Source organism: Impatiens glandulifera, chromosome 8 (assembly GCF_907164915.1).
Source record: "Impatiens glandulifera chromosome 8, dImpGla2.1, whole genome shotgun sequence".
In the NCBI taxonomy this organism is placed as follows: Eukaryota; Viridiplantae; Streptophyta; class Magnoliopsida; order Ericales; family Balsaminaceae; genus Impatiens; species Impatiens glandulifera.
This window is the reverse complement of record NC_061869.1, coordinates 3,056,630-3,075,435: the sequence shown is the minus strand read 5'-3', so window position 1 is coordinate 3,075,435 and position 18,806 is coordinate 3,056,630. Positions and strand designations below refer to the sequence as shown.

At 31.6% G+C, this 18,806-nt stretch overlaps 3 protein-coding genes, 1 non-coding gene and 1 pseudogene across 4 annotated transcripts; all 5 read right to left on the bottom strand.

Annotated features, from left to right (window-relative positions):
• Nucleotides 1-57: 57 nt before the first annotated feature.
• Nucleotides 58-1,868, bottom strand: LOC124911975 (60S ribosomal protein L32-1-like). Its single transcript, XM_047452523.1, has 4 exons — nt 1,762-1,868; nt 1,574-1,680; nt 510-691; nt 58-429 (listed from the first exon to the last, which is right to left on the bottom strand). Exons 2-4 carry the CDS (start codon nt 1,661-1,663, stop codon nt 300-302), a joined length of 402 nt encoding a protein of 133 aa, XP_047308479.1. The 5' UTR covers nt 1,664-1,680; nt 1,762-1,868; the 3' UTR covers nt 58-299.
• LOC124913494 lies at nt 1,207-1,290 on the bottom strand. Its single transcript, XR_007096740.1, has one exon. It is a non-coding gene; the product is annotated as a small nucleolar RNA Z196/R39/R59 family (small nucleolar RNA).
• LOC124913510 lies at nt 1,439-1,518 on the bottom strand (annotated as a pseudogene).
• Nucleotides 1,869-3,567: 1,699 nt separating the features above from the next.
• On the bottom strand, nt 3,568-8,366 carry LOC124911096 (ABC transporter B family member 9-like). Its single transcript, XM_047451541.1, has 11 exons — nt 7,903-8,366; nt 7,779-7,833; nt 7,534-7,709; nt 7,235-7,456; nt 6,914-7,152; nt 6,317-6,842; nt 5,972-6,245; nt 5,249-5,891; nt 4,686-5,181; nt 4,351-4,614; nt 3,568-4,254 (listed from the first exon to the last, which is right to left on the bottom strand). Exons 1-11 carry the CDS (start codon nt 8,158-8,160, stop codon nt 3,604-3,606), a joined length of 3,804 nt encoding a protein of 1,267 aa, XP_047307497.1. The 5' UTR covers nt 8,161-8,366; the 3' UTR covers nt 3,568-3,603.
• A 3,683-nt stretch (nt 8,367-12,049) lies between these two features.
• LOC124911762 (protein SRG1-like) lies at nt 12,050-14,654 on the bottom strand. Its single transcript, XM_047452276.1, has 4 exons — nt 14,412-14,654; nt 14,075-14,331; nt 12,610-12,943; nt 12,050-12,508 (listed from the first exon to the last, which is right to left on the bottom strand). Exons 1-4 carry the CDS (start codon nt 14,652-14,654, stop codon nt 12,218-12,220), a joined length of 1,125 nt encoding a protein of 374 aa, XP_047308232.1. The 3' UTR covers nt 12,050-12,217.
• Between the last annotated feature and the right edge of the window lie 4,152 nt (nt 14,655-18,806).

Sequence of the window (18,806 nt, the reverse complement as noted above, 5' to 3'; positions counted from 1 at the left end):
ATTTGAATTTGTAATTGTTAAATTATTTGGTAAAAAAACAAACAATCAAACAAGCCATTGAAAACTAAGAAGCATTGATCAATGTATTGATACACATTTTTGTTGCTTAAAAATTCCCAGAAACCCTTCTAAAACAATATGTCAATAATAAAGAAAAATGGAATATAAGTTATAACAATAACAATAAAAGTATGAAAGATTTGATTCAAATATTAATCACAAAAAACTAAGGGAAGCAGCAAAACCAATTAAAGGAATTACTGTAAACCATAAAGAAAACACTAGTTAGGTTTCTTAGATCATTCATCTTCTTGACTCCTAAGCCTAGCAAGCTTGTTGGTAACAACAACATCAAGCTGAGCAGCTCTTTCAACAATCTCCTTTCTCTTCTTTGTTGAAATATTATGAGCAATCTCTGCACAGAAGGTCCTGCAAAAACAAATCATCCTCGTTTAGAAAAAAATAAAACTCTACGAACCCTACTTTAAACAACTAAATCTCAAATTTACCTGTTGTGCATCATTAGCAACTCAACTTCCTTCACATTATGAACTATGAACTTCTTGAAACCATTGGGTAGATAATGTCTTGTTTTCTTATCAGACCCATAACCAATATTTGGCATTAGAGTGCATCCCTTAAACTTTCTTCTCACACGAGAATCAATACCCTTGGGTCTTCTCCAGTTGGTCTGTATTCATGGTCAAAACCCAGAAGAAAATTTTCAGATTTACAATTAATTGTGTTTTCAAGTATAAAACTGATGTAAACAAATGAAAACATCATTTAGTTATGCAATCTCAGTCGAAAGATGGTGATCAATTGTATTACAATCATATTGTATCAGTATCAACAATTTCTTCATCACGGACTACATAAATTTAATTTTGGAAACATAAAGATTATTGAAAATCAAATTGGGTAAGGAGATCTGCAATTAGGGTCAGATGGTAGTGCATGTTATTATTCATCAATCAACATCAGACAAGATGGATGTATATCCTCATACCCCTTGCAGATCTCAAGGATTCATTTGCAGGCAAAGAACAATAGATAAACAAAGTAAAACTTATGAATTATCTACTAAACAAAATTATTCTTGAATGATTTTTCAAAAGCAAGCAGTAATTAGTGTCAACACCCACATAGCATCTAGAAATGATGCAGGTAAGGCTGGGGTGACAAAGAACTATCATTATAAACCTATGCAATCTCAGCCGAAAGATGGTGATAAATTGTATTACAATCATATAATATCAGTATCAACAATTGTCTTCATCACGGATTGCACAAACTTATAAACATAAGGATAGTTGAAGATTAAAAACTCAAATTGGCCAAGGAGTTCTACAAGTAGGAGGCATAATTCACATGATAAACGAAGTAAAACAAATGAGTTATCAGAAAAATGAAAAAAAAATGATTGAATTTTCAAAAGGAATCAGTAATCAGTGTCAATCACCACATTGCATCTAGATGCAGGTAAGACTGGGGCGACAAAGAAATGTCATCATATTCCGAGTAAATTGTAATCGAACAGCTCAAAAATCAATCCTTTTTCACAATGTTATACCTTTACACATATCCTACGGTCGTGCTGAGGTCTCTTGAACTGCTTGACCCTCTTCTTTATTATCTTCTTCGTCAAAAGTGGAACCGCCATTGCTAATACCTACCCTTCTGCAAGAGAAGAATCAATTAGAGGACATAAAGATAGGCAAAGTTAAATACACGAAAGAGAACATAGATGGAGAAACTCACAGTGAATTAGGGTTAAGATATCGCCGCCGTGCCTTGCTCCTGGAAAACGATGGAGGATTGATTTTACGCGTGCCTCCAATCTATTTAAAGGAGAAAAATAGGTTAACCCTAAACCCTAAACTTTTTGCCATTTTATATATGAAATTAAACTTTATAAAATTATATAAATTGTCATTCTTTTATATAGGATAAACTCAAATTAAAATAAATATATCTCCTTTATTGTGTATATTTTGGTTGTATGTGTTTAATTATAATTTATTTATTTTATATTAAAAATAATAAAATCTTTTAAGTATACCCACAAAATAAAAAGATAAATAAAATAAAAAAACAACAACATTAGTATATAATAGGTCGATAAATGAGCAAAAGCCGAGTTCAAGTTGGTTGAACTTGAGCTCGAGAGATTTAATTTTTTATTAGCTCGACTCAAATTCAAGTTTGTAAATTTGAGTTTAAACTCGACTACTTATCGATTACTCTCGAGTTTGATTCGAAAATTTGAATTAAAATTAAGTTTTCTAGTTGAAACTTAAACTCGAACTCAAGCTAAAGTCAAAATCAATTTTAAAAATAAAAATATCACACTAACCTCACTACTTAACATTTAAAACGTGATATTTCAAAGGTGGGGAGATTAGAGGAAGATGGAGTTTTGAGGACTGCATAAGGGATTAAATAAACATGGAGTATGCGGCTTTAAAGGATATTGGATGAAGATGGAACATGTTGAATATAGATGAATATGGAGGTAAAAAACGGGGAGGGTTATGGAATAAAGTTGGACTATTATGATAAAATATGTATTAAGGTTTTGGAATAGGGCATGATGATGAGTATTTCTATTCATTTATTAGACTTTATAAATGTGAGTTGAAATTTGAAAAATATTTTGTTAGGGTTTTAAATATTAATATTAAAAATAAATAAAAATAATATATTATATTGTTTGGCTCGAAAAAGCTCGACAAATCATTAAACAAATATTATATTAGCTCGAATTCAATTTGAATATTTAACGAGCCGACTTAAGTTTAACTCTAACTCAATCAAAATAATCTCACAGTTTGGTCATTTCCGCTTTTTTTCTTTCTATTTTTCATATGGTTATTTGTTAAAAGTGTATGCATCCTCTCTTTTTTCTTCTAATTTTTTTTCTATTAGGTGTCCGCTCTTATTGAGCCTCTTTGACGACACTAGACATTGCTTGGCTTATCCAATATCCATTTAAAAAAGAATTTGGATTACTGTTTTTTTATTCTCAAATATAAAGTCGGTTAGTCTCAGTGTTGAGCATAACCCATTGTCAAAACGATCTTTTCATTGTCAAAACGATTTTTTCATTGATTGAATATGGGTCCCATTCTAACAAACTCGAGGTTTTCACCGATGACTCATTTACGACCCTAATATATAAGGCATATACCCTCGTTCAACTATATCTTCCGTTTTATTTGTTACTGGCTAGTTTGTGAACAATAATCACAGTTTTTTTTTATCCAATTCCATTACATATCTTTTGCAATTATTACTATGAGCTTGAGTTGATTAACAAGTGTAATACTACTTCTATTATAAATAATATCCTAAAGTTATATCTGAAAATATGAAATAACTCTAAACAATAATATATAGTTCTTAATCATTTGAATAAATAAATAAATAAAAGCTTATGAAACCGTTAGTTCTTCAAGCTCCATTGTAATCTTGCAACCGAAGATCATGTTAAGATCCATCATTCATACCACCTTTACTTCTTCTTCTTCGTTTGAATCGATCACATTCGCAGCACTGGTTATCAATTCCATCATCACTTTCAGAAGAAGAATCACGAACAGATTAGGTTGAAGCAGCACTGGTATGCAGCTTCACCAAAGAAGCATAAGCTCCATCAGTTATCTTCATCAACGTTTCATGCGTTCCTTTCTCTTCAATCACACCATTCTTCACAACCGCAATCAGATTCGCACCTTTAATCGTACTCAATCGATGAGCAACCACTACCGTAGTTCGATTCACCATCACTTTATCCAATGCATCTTGAACTATCCGTTCCGATTCTGCATCAAGTGCGCTCGTCGCTTCATCTAACAACAATATCTTCGGATCTTTCAACATAGCCCTAGCTATCGCTATACGTTGCTTCTGACCGCCTGACAATTGCACGCCTCTTTCTCCGACGTTCGTCTCGTATCCTTGAGGTAATCCTGCTATGAAATTATGTGCATTCGCAGCCTTCGCTGCTGATATTATCTCGTCTTCTGATAGTTCACCTTTCTTAGAGTATGCTATGTTTTCACGTATTGTTTCGTTGAATAGAATCGGTTCTTGACTTACTAACCCTAGCTGTTGCCTTAGCCAACTTAGTTTAACTTTTCTAATTTCAACTCCGTCGATAAGAACACGGCCGGAATCTGGATCGTAGAATCTCTCTATTAAGCTAATTACTGTAGATTTCCCACTGCCACTCTCTCCGACGAGTGCAACCGTCTGAAATCCGATGATATAAGTTGATTAATGACTAATGACTAATGAGTAATGAGATTGAAAAAGACGATGAAAAGAGGGAAACAGAAGAAGGATTACCCGTCCTGCTGGGATGGTTAGGCATATGTCTTTGAATATTTGAATGTCAGGACGTAATGGATATCGAAAACTGACATGATCCAACTCGATGTCCCCTTTCACTTCGGTGAGAGTGGTTCCTTCGTCTTTGCTCGAATCAATCTTCGGGTTTGCATCCAGAATTTCGAATATGGACGCTGTTGAGTCTCTAGCTTTGTTACTGTCAGGAGCAAGGGCTGACGATTGTGAAATCCCGTTTGCAGCCATTGTTAATGCGAAGAATACCTTGATTAATCACAGAGGAAGAAGATATATATGAGATGATCAAAGAAAGAAACAGACTAACAGTCCATTACCTTGAAAACCTCTGAAAAATTGGCTTTTCCATGCTGAACCAAAACAGCTCCAATGTAGAAACAGAAAGCATTTGTGCAGAAGAGGATGAAGTAGCCGAAGCCATAACCAGAACCACTAATAAGTCCAGTTCTAACTCCGTTCTTCATAGGACCTTCGCATTTCTTCTGATACATATCCATCACCTTCTTTTCAGCACAAAACGAAGCAACTGTTCTTATACTTCCAACAGCATCGCTCGCTACTTGACTTGCTTCTTCATACATCACCTTAGCATCTTTACTGAAACCTTTAAGGGATTTCATTTGAACATATCCTTGCACTCCCATTAAAGGTAACACAGCTAGAATTATCAGTGCCAAAATCCAATTAGCAGTAAACGCGATTATAATACCCGCCATTACTGTCGCTATGTTCTGTACAATTAAGGCTAATGCATCACCCACAAGACTCTTCACATTGGCTGCATCCGTAGATAGCCTCGCCCCAACTGCACCACTGTTAATAAACACAACAGTTTCGATCAGTTAATCGACAGGGGATAAAGAATGAGTAAATAACTTACCTTGAATTTGCAGGGTTATCAAACCAGCTTATTTCTTGGTGGACAACTTTCTGAAAAGTTAAGGAGCGGATTCTTTGTATCAACCTACCTCCAGCCATTCCAAAGAAGTAATTTTGAATAGGCAAGGCTATGAAGATTACAACTCCCATCATCACATACATGAGTGACCAAAATTTCGAATCTTTTCTTAACTGATCTGTAGGTTCGTAGAAGATCTTGATTGCTGAAGAAAGGAGGAGACCGAATATGGGGAAAACTATTCCATGTATTCCAGCCGCAATTGTTCCAACCAACAAAATCGGTAATTCAGGTTTGTTAAGGTAAGCTAACCTTTTAACAGATACTTTACGTCGTCTCTGTTCCTTTACTTCTTTAATGTCCGTGTCGTCTTCATCCTCATCCTCCCCCTGTTCAACTTCCACAGGAGATGGAAGTGGGAATGGAACTGAAAATGAATGTCTGGCAACTGGTGAAGAACCTTTGCTTAAAGATCTCTTAAAAGAGAGCCTTTGGCTCGGTGATCTTTCCATTGTTATATTATCTACGTCTTCAATAATTTCGTCTTCTTTTTTGGTGCCTTCTTGAAGACGAACAAGCTGTGAGTAAGCCCCGTTCGGGTCTTTTATCAATTGATCATGAGTTCCTGTTAAGATAAGGATGTGATTAGCTAGCTAAGTAATAGGAATCTTCATTATATGAAATTTACTTTGAGTTTTTACGTGCCTTGCTCAACTAATTTCCCGGTTTGTACTACAGCTATTAGGTCCGCGTTTCTTATGGTTGTTAGACGATGGGCTACTACCACGGTAGTCCTGTTCAACATGATTTTCGTGAGTGCGTCTTGCACAATCCGTTCTGACTCGGTGTCGAGCGCGCTCGTGGCTTCGTCGAGTAGGAGGATTCGCGGGTCTTTCAGAATGGCTCTAGCAATTGCGATTCTCTGTTTCTGACCTCCCGAGAGTTGAGTCCCGTGTTCTCCAACCATAGTATGGAGTCCCTGTCAGTCAGCATAGATTGTTTTAACGTTAATGTTTGATACATAAGATGAAATGGGCTAAGTTCTACTACCATGGGCAACTTGTCGATGAATTTGGCAGCATTTGCGAGCTCTATTGCGGTTCTGATCTCTTGTTCGGTAGCGTTTTCCTTAGCGTATGCTATGTTCTCTCTTATTGTTGTAGTGAATAAGATTGGTTCTTGGCTGACAAGCCCCATTTGATCTCTTAACCATTTAACTTGGAAATTCTTAAGATCGATTCCATCTACGAGCACTTGACCACTCTCGGGATCATAGAATCTCTCCAATAGACTGATGACGGTTGACTTCCCACTCCCACTTTGGCCTACTAAAGCCGTGGTTGTTCCACTAGCAGCATTGAGGGAGAAGCCACTGAATATCTGAATATCTGGCCTTGCCGGGTACCTAAAGTAGACATCTTTAAGCTCAATGTCGCCTTTAATGTCTTCCAACATGACTCCACTCGTGTCGTAAGCATCGATCAGTGGCTCGCGCTTGATTGTCTCGAACATCTTGTATGCTGCCGATTGCCCTGAAGCAAATGCACTCATGCTTGGTGATGTCTGCCCCAATGACCTAATCAATGAAACCAAAGATGAGGAGGATAAAGAGAGGCTAATCTGGATATATTATGAGGATTTGCTTACATGCCTCCCATCATGATAGCCATGATAACGTTAATGACCTCTCCACCATTGTATCCCTTTTCAATGATGAGTTTGGCTCCATACCAAACAGCAAAGCCATAAGAGCTGAATATGACAAGTAAAATCGTGCCAATCCCCATTCCCGATGCCAGCCCTTGTCGAGCAGCAGCAACGTAAGCTATCTCCAATTTGCTCTCGTAGTTTTGTATTGCAATCTCTTCTCCGGTGAATGCTGCCACCTACTAAATATAAAATCACCGCCAAGTGCCATGAATATAACTATGGTGAAACATGGATCCATTTACAAACTAGGTTACATACCGTTCGAATGGCACCTACTGTTTGCTCGACAATGTTTCCAGCTTCTGCATAAGCAGCCTGTGAGCGGCTAGCCATCTTTGACATAAGCAAGGCCATAGATCCACCGGCTAAAACTAGAGCAGGAATGCATGTAAGTAGAACTAAAGCTAGAAGCCATCCTCTCATAAACGCCACAGCAAATCCTCCTATGAATGTAGACGCTAGCTGTATGAACTTCCCAACCTGCAGCCAGCCAACCAATACATGTGCAGTCAGATTATTTATCGAACCAAATAGTGTGTTACAATAAAAGAGTCTACCTTTTCACCCATGGCGTCTTGAATGAGAATCGTATCCCCAGACATTCTGCCAATGATCTCTCCTGTCGATGCTTCAGTATCGAAAAACGAAATGTCCTGTCTCAATATCGTCCTCAAGTACAATGCTCGTATTCGAGCTGCCTGTCGCTCTCCCGTCACCATCCAACAGCTCACCTCTGCAACCAAATAGATTTAGTCAATCCATTGCCAATGCCAATGCCATGCTCGTATTCCACCTGACTTACGTAAAAGTGAAGCCATGCCGGAGCCAATAGCTAAGTAGACAAACTTGAGAGAAACCTGCATAAACAACAAAAGCACAATATCATAAACAAAACCATTAGCTCAATTATGTTAAACTAAAATTACCTTAGACACTTGATGTAAGATCTGTGATGAATCAGTAGCGCCAAAAGTATTGATGAGCTGACCGAATATGAGCGTCATTAGCGGCTGTATCAAGCCGTTACCAATCGCTGCGATCGTCCCGACAATCATCAAAACGAGATCAAGTCGATCTGCGAATGAAAACAGCTTATAGAAAGACACCTTCTGCTTTGAAACCTCTTTTTTATCGCTTCCTCCTTCCCCTTCCCCATTCGTCGGATTCTGGTCACTATTTTTCATTCTAGGCCGACACCAAATCTTTGTCGTAAGGAATTTAACACTTCAAGAGAAGCCTAAAATAAAACATACAATACGAGAAGAAATAGAAACAGAGAATTAGACAAGATCATATAATTAATTGTAACCGAGAAGTTGGGAGAGATGAAGGCATAGACACTAAGCACTCCCCTTTTTCCTCTTCAGTTTGTTACGTTTTTTTATTCTAGAAGTCCTTTACTCAAAAAAGTAGGTTATTAAAAGTAAAATAAATGTATTTTAATTGATTAATTACAAATTTGATGTTTAGAATTGATAAAATCAAACTAGTTATTCCTTTTATTCTGTTTGTCTCTTTGTCTAAAAATAAACCTTAACTTGAGAATATGGTTTCCTTCGTGTCACGTTACAAAGAAGTATGGGCCCAATTTTTGTAATTATAATTAACATTTAACGGCCTAGTAGCGGTTAATGGTAATAATAATAAATTACTTAAATGACTTTTTTTTTGATAATCTTGATCTATATGCTGTATGACTTTTTATGAATTATATAAATTTTTGTAATATTTATCATTTATGGTAAATATTTTGCGAATTTGATCTGTATCTAGCAAGATTGAAAACATTAGATAAAAATGAACAATTAGAATGGTGTGGGTTAAAATAAAAAAATAGATTTGAGTTTAGCTTTATACTTCATTATTAGATTTATAAGTAAAAATAATTATTTAAATAAGTATGGTTCATTTAGATAGTTTTATTCTTAATTATATAATTAATATTAAAAATATATAATATTTTATAAAAAACTAACACACCCATCACCGTTCATGATTCTATATTGTCAATTTAGATTCTCTGCTACCGAATAAGGTGTTCTCTTATTACGGACCAATCAAAATTCAGAAACATTATTATATTAATAAATCAAAGATGAATTGAAAGGAAGAGGGATAACCCAAAACCCGAATTCTATTTCGGGTTTAGCACAAATGTCGTTAAACGAAATATAGAGATATGATATTGAGTGAAGCATACTTCGTTCTAGGCGCCATGTAAAACGGATTGAAGAGATGCAAGAGCCATGTAAAACGGAAGTGAAACATATTTCGCTCCAAACGTCATTTAAAACGGACTGAAGAGATGCATTTTTCAATGAAGCATACTTCACTCCATGCGCCATGTAAAACAAACTGAAGAGAAGCGTTTTTCAATGAAGCATACTTCGTTTCAATTAGTTTATATGCCTAGAGGTTCATGTAAAACCTTCAACACATCAATGTAAAGACATTTTAGCGTTCATATAAAAACATGTATTCATTCATGTATGTAAATCTATTGGAGAATGTGGAGAGTGAAACATATTTCGCTCCAAGCGTCATGTAAAACGGGAGTGAATCATACTTTACTCCAAGCGCCATGTAAAACGAAAATGAAACATACTTCGCTCCAAACGCCATGTAAAACGAAAGTGAATCATACTTTACTCCAAGCGCCATGTAAAACGGAAGTGAAAAGCGTCATGTAAAACGGAAGTGAATCATACTTAATTATTAATTTATAAGTAAAAATTAATTATTTAAAATAAGTATGTTTCATTTTACTTAATAGATTTGGTTTATTAGAGAAATTATTTTTACTATATCAATCGGTTAATTCTGTACAAAGCAATGAGTTTTTTTAATCTCTGAAATATGATATATTTAAAATAGTTATAAATATAATTAGAGGTTATTGTTATCAATTAATTCATTCTATACAAAGCAAAGATTTTGGTATTATCTGCTATATTATCTACTTATACTTGTGACATTCTATGTATCACAATGCTTCTCGGTCTGTTACGGTACAAATTAAAAAAAAGTATATTTTTATTTTTTTTATTATATAATTTAATTTATTAAACAAAATATTAAAATATAAATAATTTAATATTATATATTAATATCATTGAGATATTTTTACTAAAAATATAAAAAATATCTTTTCAAAATTATCACTAATAATTATTTTCAAATAATTCAAATTATAACACTAATCTCACTCCAAATAAACCCAAATTTTGTCTCATCGTCAATTAGATATAATATTTCCTTCTATATTTTAAGAACAACGAGACAACTTGGATTTTATTTGGTTCAAGCTTTTAGCTGCAAATAAAGCCAAACAACAGTGTTTGGGTTCTAAGGGCACAAAGAGTACCACACTTATTTGTTATGTCATAATTTTGGACGGATCCAGGATTCGAGTTTATGACATAATTTTGGACGGATCGAGGATTCGAGTTCGGGTGAATTAAAAAAAAAATTAGTTGGAGTGAACCGAAAATAATAACAAGAAATTATGAATAAAACAAATGAATAAACGTGAGTTTGACCTATTTTTTTATTAATTAGAGAAAAAAAAGTAAATTAAATTGTAAGAATTTAAAAAATTATGGGTTTTGTCGTATTTCCACCGTAAAAAAACTAGTACATCCGTCCCTAGTCATCGTTATGAATACGTCGGAGGTCGATTATGAAATACTCGATATATTATTGTTATTTTGGAGGATTTGTATTATATTAATTTTATTTAAAAAATGTAAGAAGTTAATATGACAGCTATCAATGAGTTTTTTAATATAGATTTAAATTAGGAGTCAGACCAGGAATCTTAATTTTGTTTTTAAACTTGACACAGTGTTAGAAAAAGAAAAGAAAAAAAAAAACAAAGTTAAAATTTGAAACAGTAGTGTTGAACATAAGAACAAGAAGAACATATAGTCATTGATTGATTCATGTGAACCTCGGTCTGGCTCTGGGGTAGTCCTCTCTGTGCACATGGGGATTCGTGCATTTGGCGTCTTCTCTTCTCCTCCTCCTTCTTCTTCTTCTTCTATCCCTTCCTCTGTCAATCGTTCATAACTCATAACACAGCCCACTTTTTCTCTCTTTCCAATCACCCCCAGTTTTCAATTTTCTGAACCCTCATCCGTCATTAGTCTCACTAAACAGTAAACACAAACTTCCCTTTTTCCCATCACATTTTAGGGTTCATCCTGCGGCGCCCCACTACTCTATTGCTTCGTCTGGAAAAAAATGTAAGATTTCCTCCCTTCTTCTGTCTTTTCTTTTTATAGCTTACCATTATAATCTAAGCTCACTCTATTGACTTTTCATCTGAATATCATGCCTTTCCTTTTCTTGTTACTAGTTTCTTGTATTATGTGGGTATGTGATTGTTCAAGATCGCTTTTTTTATATATAAGGTGACTTGGGATTTGATTGATTTGATGCTTATTGGCTGATTTGTTTGTTCACTAGTGTATATATATGGTTGATAGAAAGAACATGACACGTCTGTTGGTGTTTGGTTGAAATTGCTAGAATAAATGGATTGACTGACAGCTTGTTATTTGAGCTGATTCTTGAAAATGTTTTTTTTTTTGTTTTGTCTTAGAATCCCGGATCTCTCTTTAGTTTGTTTGTCTCTAGGATTGGTCATCATTCGTTAATGCAAGCAATGCCATTAGATGTTCTTCATATGTCTGAACAGCATTCTCTTTTTTATCTCCTTGTCTGGATGACAGATCAGAAGAGGAGAATGACAATGATGAGGATTGATGCTTCTGTTTTGTTGGATCTTTTGTGGGTTAGAAATGTGAGGATCTTCATCCGTTACTTGAAGGTGTTCTTAGAATTCATGGATTGATTGAATCGATGTATTTGCAACTGGGAATGAAGCCATTGGTCCGTTTAGCTTAGCCATTAGAATGAAATGAATGAATGAATGAATGTGTTAAAACAGCAGTCAGCATTTTTACCATTTTCCTTGTAAAAAGAAGTGTTACCCTTTTGAAATTCTTACCATTATGGTTTATGCAGCTGGTTCTTTACTTTTGATTCTCTTGATCTCTCTTTTTGCCAAATACCCAACATTTTATTAATAAGGATGAAATACAGAGTACCCATTGAAATCAGAAAGAAAAAAACAGGAAAAGGGGATTATACAAGCATTTATTTATATCCCCAAACCCTAATAAGCTAATACACACTTATATTAAACATCCCTTCAAACTCAAGGTGGTAACAACATTGTTAATTGATCTTCTCATGCCCATTAGCTGCTTCTTCATCAATTCTCAGAGTGTCAACTTGAGAGGTCCCAAGGAGTTCGCGTTTGAAAAATGACTTGTAGAAATCTTGAACCCCAATTGTGCGGAAACATGGTGGTGTCCCGATTTCAGTTTCAGGTCGGGTTAAACTCTTGGCCGGGCCTAAAACATTGTCCACCTTTGGATGGAGAAATGTAGCAATAGAGATCCTTTCTGACTTTGAATTAACACTTGCTTTGTGCAAGTTACTCTTGTATATTCCATTGCTGAATATCTGCCATATATAGAAAACATTACTATATTTACTAGACTTTAAAGACTTCTTTAGGTGATTGATTACTAGACAAACAAAATGTGAATAAGACATACACATACCTCCAAACAATCACCAATAAAAACAATGAATGCATCCGGAAGTGCTTTGACAGGAATCCACGAATTGTCGTCGTTTCTGTTCTTGATTTGCAAGGCATCAATGTCGGTTACCTGGAGAAGGATGGTGAGTCCACTCGCATCAGAGTGCGGCGAGAGCCCATCGACAAGCTCGGGGTTGGGGCAGGGCGGGAAGTAGTTCATTCTCATGGATTGCATCCCGCCCTCAAACATATCCTTAGTTTCCTCTTCATCTATGTTCAATGCTTTTCCAATCAATTTTATCAGTTTCATGGCCAATTTTTCAAGTTCATCAGAATATTCTTCCACTGTCTCTCTGTATTATAAAAAATAATTGAAAATTGCAAACAAATAAAAATACTCCTTATCTTTATGAAAATTGTAACACATATATTGAACTAATAATTGTAATAACTTGTAAATTGAAGAGCTAATAAAGTTGTTGATTAAACTAATAGGTTGACCAATAGTATTATATTGAAAAATATTAATATCTCTAATATAATATTTTATATTTTAAAATTATTAATTATTTATGTATTTATTTAATTATAAATATGTGGGAAACTATGTGAACAAATAAGTGAGTGGTCTAGGTTAATTAAAAGAAGTTTGGAGAGGCATGTAAGATGTTGTCTCTCCACTTATCAATCAATTTATTATTATTTACTATCACCATCAAATTTATTTCTTTAAATACTTATATGACTAATTTTCAAATTTATCCCAATATAATGACATAGAAAATGACTTGATAATTCAATTAAGATACAATTAATTATAATTAAAAAAAGGGCAAAATCACGTTCCTTTATTTTTTATTTTTTAAGTTCATCCCATTTTTTTTACTTTCAAATTCATGGATCCGTCACTGCTGTTGATTGCGACAAAACGCCGCGACAACACCGAGCATTATGGATCCGGTGAATTCAGATCTGGTGGAGGGTTGGATTTTTTGGGGGAAAAAATCCTAATTATTATTTAAAGTTAAAACAAATGCATGTATACACTTCTTTATTTAGTGTTTATGTTTTAATGGAGTTAGTTTTACTTAATAGTCTAAGTTATTTTGATTACTCTTATAAATCCTAATGATGTAATATATAGTTATTTGAAATTATATATAGAATGATCGAGTTGTTGTTTATTTAATTACTATATCTTTATTATTTTAGATTATAGTAATTATTGTAAGATTTCTAATTATTTGAATAGATTAATATCTAAGTATAAGATCAGAAACATAAAGAAGGAGAACGAGATATTGACCTGTAAAGTTTTGCCCCTCAGTAATTTCTTTTTCTCTATAAAAGAAAAAGTATTTTTTTTTTCAATAAAAAAAATAATTTATGTTTTCATAAGATAATTATTAACCGGGTTAATACGGTTGTTACTGTAATATATATTTAAAATAAATAAAACTAGACATGTTAAATAAAAATCGAACCTAAAAGAAGGAGGAAGATTGTTGAAAAGACGAGATTTCCTAACACGATGAGGTCGAGTAACCAAGAAGAAGGCATCTGCCCAATCGAGCTTCTGTTCCTCAGACATAACAAACATTTGACCAAACCCCTCGATATCATCCGCCTCTTGCCACAACTTCTTCTCCTTCTTTTCCGACAATTCCATACTAAAAAGTTGTTCCCCTACTTGTGACTTCATTTTCTTCACCAAAGAATTGCTTATTCCATGATTAACCACCTACCATGCATGCAATATCAATTAATTAATTATTTAGAAGAGAAGAGAAAACACGAAAAACTAGTATATATTGTAGGCACATGAAATAATCCCCAATTCTTGCAGGCATGGTGAAGATTGTTTAGTTCATGATCAGAATGTGGTTGTTGTTGTTGTAGAGCATTGAAGTCGATGACAGGGACTTGATCAGAAACCGCGACAACCTCGTCATTTTCATGTTGTTGAAACCGGCGAAGGTACCTTTGTGGGACTTGTTTCATCTCCGGTTCCTTCGCAACCAGTTCTTGAACACTCGGAACCGGCAAAGACTCTCCGAGGTCCATTATCACTATCTTTATTCTTTCTTTCTCTCTATACAAAATAAGAAAATCTATTTGATACAAATGGGGGACTCATTTTTTCTGAATATAAAGGCCAACCTAGTGCGGCATTTAATATTCATTATAATCACATAAATTTATATTTTAATATAAATAAGAAGTGAGAAAAATAGTTAAGATTTAAGAGAAATAGCATATTTTAAAAAATAAAATATTTTAATAAAAATAAAATAATTAAGATTTCATTCAAATATGTCTTAATTTAATTATTTGTAATGCTCCTAGTTTGTAAAATGTAATATATTTGTTTTCTATATATGCTTTGTTATAAAATGACATTTCTGTAAAAATAAAATATATTAAAGTGACCACGTGTGATCGAATTGTATGTCCACCATATATATTGATGGAGAAATATGTAATAAGTATTAATAACCAACAACATCTAGCAAAATCACCAATTCCATTGGCAATAGTTGCAAAGTAGAAATTGTTTCTCTCCTTCTCATATTTTTACTAAATTCATTTAAACATTGACCTAATTTGACCTAATTTAAAAATATGCGGATTTTGTTTTTTAAGAATGTTGGGTCATTTTCTCCCTCGAAATGCGACTAATTTTCGCGTGTTAAGCACATAACCTACAAACACACTTAAAAACATGTAACGTTGGATTTGAGTTTGGCAAAAAAAAAATATTATAAATTTATTTTATTTTTAAATATATCTTAATATTTTGATATTTATTTAGATTAAATAATGTCAGTACAATATATTTTAATTATATATATATATATATATATATATATATATATATATATATATATATATATTAACGAATTTAATAAAATTTCTTCGTTCAAACTCAGCTGCACTCGAGTTTCATGTGTTTTCAAACGCACCCAATATTGTTTATTTCTGAGATTTGAGTGTGAAGTTGTTATCGGGCTTAGGTAAATGACCAAAATTGAAGATTGCTCTCGGTTTCAAATATATATGTTTCACTACATTTTACAATATAAATTCCTTTAATAAGTTAGCATAACTTTTATCAACATGCGTGGTACTTGGTACTCATTTTTTTTTTTTCAATCAAAAAATGATATAATATGATATAATAGGGAAATAGTATCATGCACATGTCTTTGTTTGTTATGATTTGATTTGTTCTATTATTATTTGGACTTTTCTTGTGTGTTTTTTATTGACTAATGTTAAATTATGTAAAGAGAAAACGTAATCCAATGATTTTTTTTTGCTACCATATTAATTGAAAATTATGAGTAATTTATGTAAATAGTTTATTTTTAGTAAATCTTATAATCATATTCAACATTTGGCTTCATTTATAATTTGAATTCCTAAATTTAATTTGTTTGAAACGATTTATAAATACACAAGAAAATAAGAACACATGAAGACACATATTCACAGTGTTTCACTCAAAATAGCTAAATCCATTTCAGTCTGCACCTGATTTTATTAGAAAATGGAGAATGAATATAGAGTTTTATCTCGCACTTCATCTCTTTAGAATTTTTTTTATTTTATTTTATTTTATGTAAAACTCTTAATATTAATATATTTATAGAATAAACATTAAATAGGAAAATCTAAATAATTATTGGCCAAGTCCAAATTCAAACTTTAAACCTAAATTTGATAAACTCTAAAAAAAATAAAAAAAATTACTTAATTAAAGTTTATTATAAATATAGTTTCTACAATTAATTATCGAGCTATATCGGATTTCAAAAGCTATACAGAATTTCAAAATCAGAAATAGAACAAAGCTGTAAAAATGCAATAACATTATTATAATGGTTGACTGCTTTTATTTCTATTTTATACATGATTTTAAAAAAGAATAAAAGTGCTATCCTTATGTTTTTACTTTAAGTATAATTATTAAATTTTTACTAACTTTAAAAATTAAAGTCAGTTAATTATATATATATATATATATATATATATATATATATATATATATATATATATATATATATATATATATATATATTTGTTTTTAGATTTAAATATTTTTAAAATTTTGTTTTTTTATTTAAATGTTTTATTCAATATTCAATTTAATAATATTTTTAAAAATAATAAAAAGATATTTTTTGTTATACAATAAATTAGATATTTTATTATGAAAATTCAAACATAAAATAATATTTTAAACTAATTGTTTAATAAATATTTACAATATTAAAATAAAAATTAATATATTTAACATAATATATATATATATATTGTCTTTTTATATATTTTTAAATTATTATATATATATATATATTAAAACATCAAAATAAAAATTATTTATTTATTTTGTATTATATTTTAACAATTTTTAAATAGAATACATTATTATTTAAATTATAATATATTGTATAACAAAAAATGAGTTTATATTATTAAATTAAATATTAAAAAAAGTTGATTACAAATATATATTACAAAAATATTTAACTAATGAAAAATTATTAATAATATATAAAGGATTAAAATTAACATTTAGAACCTCTTAAATTTGTGTAAGCAAAAATTGACTGATTTATGCTGCTTAAATAAAACATTCTAAAAGTCGAGATAAAATTAAGAGAAAATAATGAATTAATCTTTTTATGTATTTAGTTAAAAACAATATTTCGGCATGACACTTGCACATTACAAATTAGTGATTGTGTTTTAAAGTATATTTTGGAACAGGGTTAAAATTGAGTGAACGATATTTTAGTCATTATTGATTATTGAGATGTTATAATAAAAAAAATGCGAACTCGGTTGAATTGAGTTGATTAGAGTTCCTATTCCGATTAATTTCTAGTGGACTATTTGACCCGAAAGGAACCGTGAGACGTTCAAAGATCACGGTCGACCAATATGTTTACTCCATAATACTATTATTATGACGATATAAGAGATCTTTTCTGAAAAACCGCTGGAGGCCGGTCGATGAACTCAGTATTCTTGAAAATCTTCAAACTAGTTACTACTAGATTTTATGTTAGATTTGTTCTTTGGTGAATATTTTTTATTATTATTTATCTTAAATGGTTAATTTAATTGTAATTCAAGTGTGTTTAGTGACAAAGTGAACCTTATTGTTTTTATCGGTATGCTTAAATGACTATAATTTATATCATATTTCAGTTTTTAGAAATATATATTTTTTTTAAAAATTACTTTACAAAATATATTGTATGATAAAATAAAGTATAAAGAAGACTTAAAACAAATAAAATACATAAAAAATAAAAATGCATCTTAAAATTTCTATACATCAGGTCTTACAAAAGGAAAGTTCTTGAGGTTACAACAACTCATGAATTTATTGATCCAATTGAGAATCATCTTGAATTGGTATACATCAAAGTTACGTTTGATGTTATATATAATAGAAAATACTAAAATAAAATAAAAATAGAGTGTTAATATTTCGGATGACCATAAAGTTTTAGATTATTCAAAAAAAAAAGTTATTTATTTATTATTTTTCTTAATAACCCTTAGTTAAACACTAAAGTAAAAAAATACCTTTTCTATTAAATGTGTCAATGGAATTAAATGAGATTTATATTTTAAATAATACAAAATTAATATGCAGCATATGTATATATTTAATACATAGTATACATATAAGTTGAATTCTATCAAAATCATACATGAAAATAAGCTGAAACGAATAAATACCTAAAAATAAACTGAAGCGAATAAGCTGAATCAAACTTACCCGAAGAGATATATATAGATAAAAAGCGCCTAACTATTGAATTATGTCTTGTGTTAAAGGTAGGACGGATTAAAAAATTCGAGTTGGAGTGAACTTGAAAAAATTTAGGGCGTGCTTAAAAAAAAATAACGAAAAAATTATAAATAAAACGAGAGTGGATAAATGTAAGTTTTTTTAAAAAAAAAAAAAAATAGATAAAAAATAGTGTATTAAATTTAAAATGAAAGAAAAATTAAAGAGTAATGTCGTGTCTTACACTAAATAACCCCTTGCTCGGTTGTTGAAACAGAAGTTCTCCATATTTGCACATGGGCCTTAAGTAATAATCAACTTTTTCCTAAAATATATTGACTTAATTGGTTGTAAACTACAAATAAAAATTAAGAAGGAAAGGGAAAACACAGAAATATTATTGACAT

Bases quoted from the DNA above. Each gene is read 5' to 3' on its own strand.
- LOC124911762 (XM_047452276.1), bottom strand. From the start codon at position 14,654: ATGGACCTCGGAGAGTCTTTGCCGGTTCCGAGTGTTCAAGAACTGGTT. The intron at 14,332-14,411 runs GTGCCTACAATA...CATGCATGGTAG, and splicing joins AGAATTGGGGATTATTTCAT to GTGGTTAATCATGGAATAAG. The intron at 12,944-14,074 runs GTTCGATTTTTA...TTTATAATACAG, and splicing joins AATCTTCCTCCTTCTTTTAG to AGAGACAGTGGAAGAATATT.
- LOC124911975 (XM_047452523.1), bottom strand. From the start codon at position 1,663: ATGGCGGTTCCACTTTTGACGAAGAAGATAATAAAGAAGAGGGTCAAG. The intron at 692-1,573 runs GTATAACATTGT...CCATGAATACAG, and splicing joins ACCGTAGGATATGTGTAAAG to ACCAACTGGAGAAGACCCAA. The intron at 430-509 runs GTAAATTTGAGA...TTGTTTTTGCAG, and splicing joins TTGCTAATGATGCACAACAG to GACCTTCTGTGCAGAGATTG.
- LOC124911096 (XM_047451541.1), bottom strand. From the start codon at position 8,160: ATGAAAAATAGTGACCAGAATCCGACGAATGGGGAAGGGGAAGGAGGA. The intron at 6,843-6,913 runs GTAAGCAAATCC...TTCATTGATTAG, and splicing joins GCTATCATGATGGGAGGCAT to GTCATTGGGGCAGACATCAC. The intron at 4,255-4,350 runs GTAATCCTTCTT...ATCGGATTTCAG, and splicing joins TAACCATCCCAGCAGGACGG to ACGGTTGCACTCGTCGGAGA.